Source organism: Manacus vitellinus, unplaced genomic scaffold, assembly GCF_001715985.3.
Source record: "Manacus vitellinus isolate BGI_N305 unplaced genomic scaffold, ASM171598v3 scaffold_143_pilon, whole genome shotgun sequence".
NCBI lineage: Eukaryota > Metazoa > Chordata > Aves > Passeriformes > Pipridae > Manacus > Manacus vitellinus.
The window spans coordinates 223,576-225,153 of record NW_021939025.1 but is presented as its reverse complement, the minus strand read 5'-3'; the positions used below and the strand labels follow the sequence as shown (position 1 = coordinate 225,153).

The following is a 1,578-nucleotide window of genomic DNA, read 5'->3' as shown; positions in this document are numbered from 1 at the left end:
TGATCTGGCCCCTGAGGATGATCCAGGCCCTGAGGGTGATCTAACCCCTGAGGGTGATCCAGGCCCTGGGGTGATCCAGGTCCTGGGGGTGATCTGACCCCTGAGGGTGATCCAGCCCCTGGGGGTGATCTGACCCCAGCCCTGTGCTCTCCCTCCCCAGGGTGCTCAATTACTGCCGTGTGTTCACCGAGCTGTGCGAGACCTTCCTGGATAAGATCGTGTGCACCCCGGGGCAGGGCCTGGGCGACCTGCGGACGCTGGAGCTGCTGCTCATCTGCGCGGGGCACCCACAGTATGAGGTGAGCGGGGTGCAGCCACGTCCCTCTGCTCCCCTCGTCCCAAATCCCACCCTCCAGAGCCGGGTCAGAGGGGGAGATCTCGCTCTTCTGTCGCCACATGGCCATGGTTTGGTTCCTGTGAGCTGTGGCTCTGGAACACCCGCTCTGTGCTCATGGGCAGGGCTCTGGCTCAGCTTCCCCTTCCCAGCACCCTGGGTGTCTGGGGCTGCCAGCACAGCCCTGAAAACCCTGTTAGTGCTTTTCCACGTGTTAAAGTCAGGCTTGCTGGGGATTTGTGGCTTCGGGGAACTTCACCCTGTGAGTGACTGAAATGTTGGTTCATCAGCATCAAAGCTCCCACCCTGCCTTAGGTACAGACCATTTGTTAAGGCTTGGTCTCTTTTAATCCTTTATTTAATTCTTTATCCTTTTATTGTTCCCAAACTGTTAGTTCACTCCCTGTATCTGATCCCTGCCTGTGTTCAGTGCGTGGCTCATTTGCTGTGGAAGGTGCAGAGCTGTGCCCCAGCAGGCCCCAAGTGCTCACTGCAGTCCCTCGGACCCTTTTCCTCCCTTCCCAGCTCTGTTAAGCTCAGTTTTCCTCAGCTACAACCTCATCCTGTGCCAGTGGTGCTGAGGGGGCCATGGAGCTCTGCAGCTGCTCCTGACCAAGTCTGCACTTGTGGTTTTTGTGCGATAACCACACAGTAAATAAAAGAACCCACAACAAAGGGGCTGTGGACCAGCGTCCGCTTCCAGCTCGAGCTGCTCCCGGAGCCGTGGGCCCTGCTCCAGGGCGGTCCCGGGTCAGAGGAGAGGCTTTGGCTTCCGAGGGCTGGGGCAGATGTTCCGTGTGACCTGGGGGCTTCCAAACCCTTTATTGAGTGACAGGCAGAGAAATGGGTGGATCTGGGGGAGCTGGTCCCCTTGTCACCCTCGTGTGATGCAGCAGCACCGATGGAGATCTGTGGCACCATCACTGCCAGCCCCCAGGGAGGGTTCCTCCCTTGGGAGCCCCGGCAGAGTGGGGAAAAATGTGCTGCTGGTAACAAAACGCTGGATTTCTCTTTCCAAACAGGTGGTAGAAATTTCCTTTAATTTCTGGTACCGACTGGGGGAGCACCTGTACAAGACAGACGATGCCGTCATCCACAGCATCTTCAAAGCCTACATCCAGCGCCTGCTCCACGCCCTGGCCCGGCACTGCCAGCTCGACTCCGACCACGTACGGTCCCTCTGCAACAGCTGGGGTGGTGGGATGTGTCCCTGGGATGTGTGTGTCCCTCTGGAACAGCTGGGG

At 58.5% G+C, this 1,578-nt stretch overlaps 1 protein-coding gene across 1 annotated transcript in view; it reads left to right on the top strand.

The window, feature by feature from the left end:
• The window catches only part of LOC103759526 (transportin-3), a 26,852-nt gene that overhangs the window by 12,501 nt on the left and 12,773 nt on the right, over nucleotides 1-1,578 (top strand). Inside the window, exons 7-8 of the mRNA XM_029958166.1 lie at nucleotides 161-299; nucleotides 1,357-1,503. Of these exons, the coding sequence (XP_029814026.1) occupies nucleotides 161-299; nucleotides 1,357-1,503 (286 nt within the window). The remainder of the gene's footprint in view (nucleotides 1-160; nucleotides 300-1,356; nucleotides 1,504-1,578) is intronic.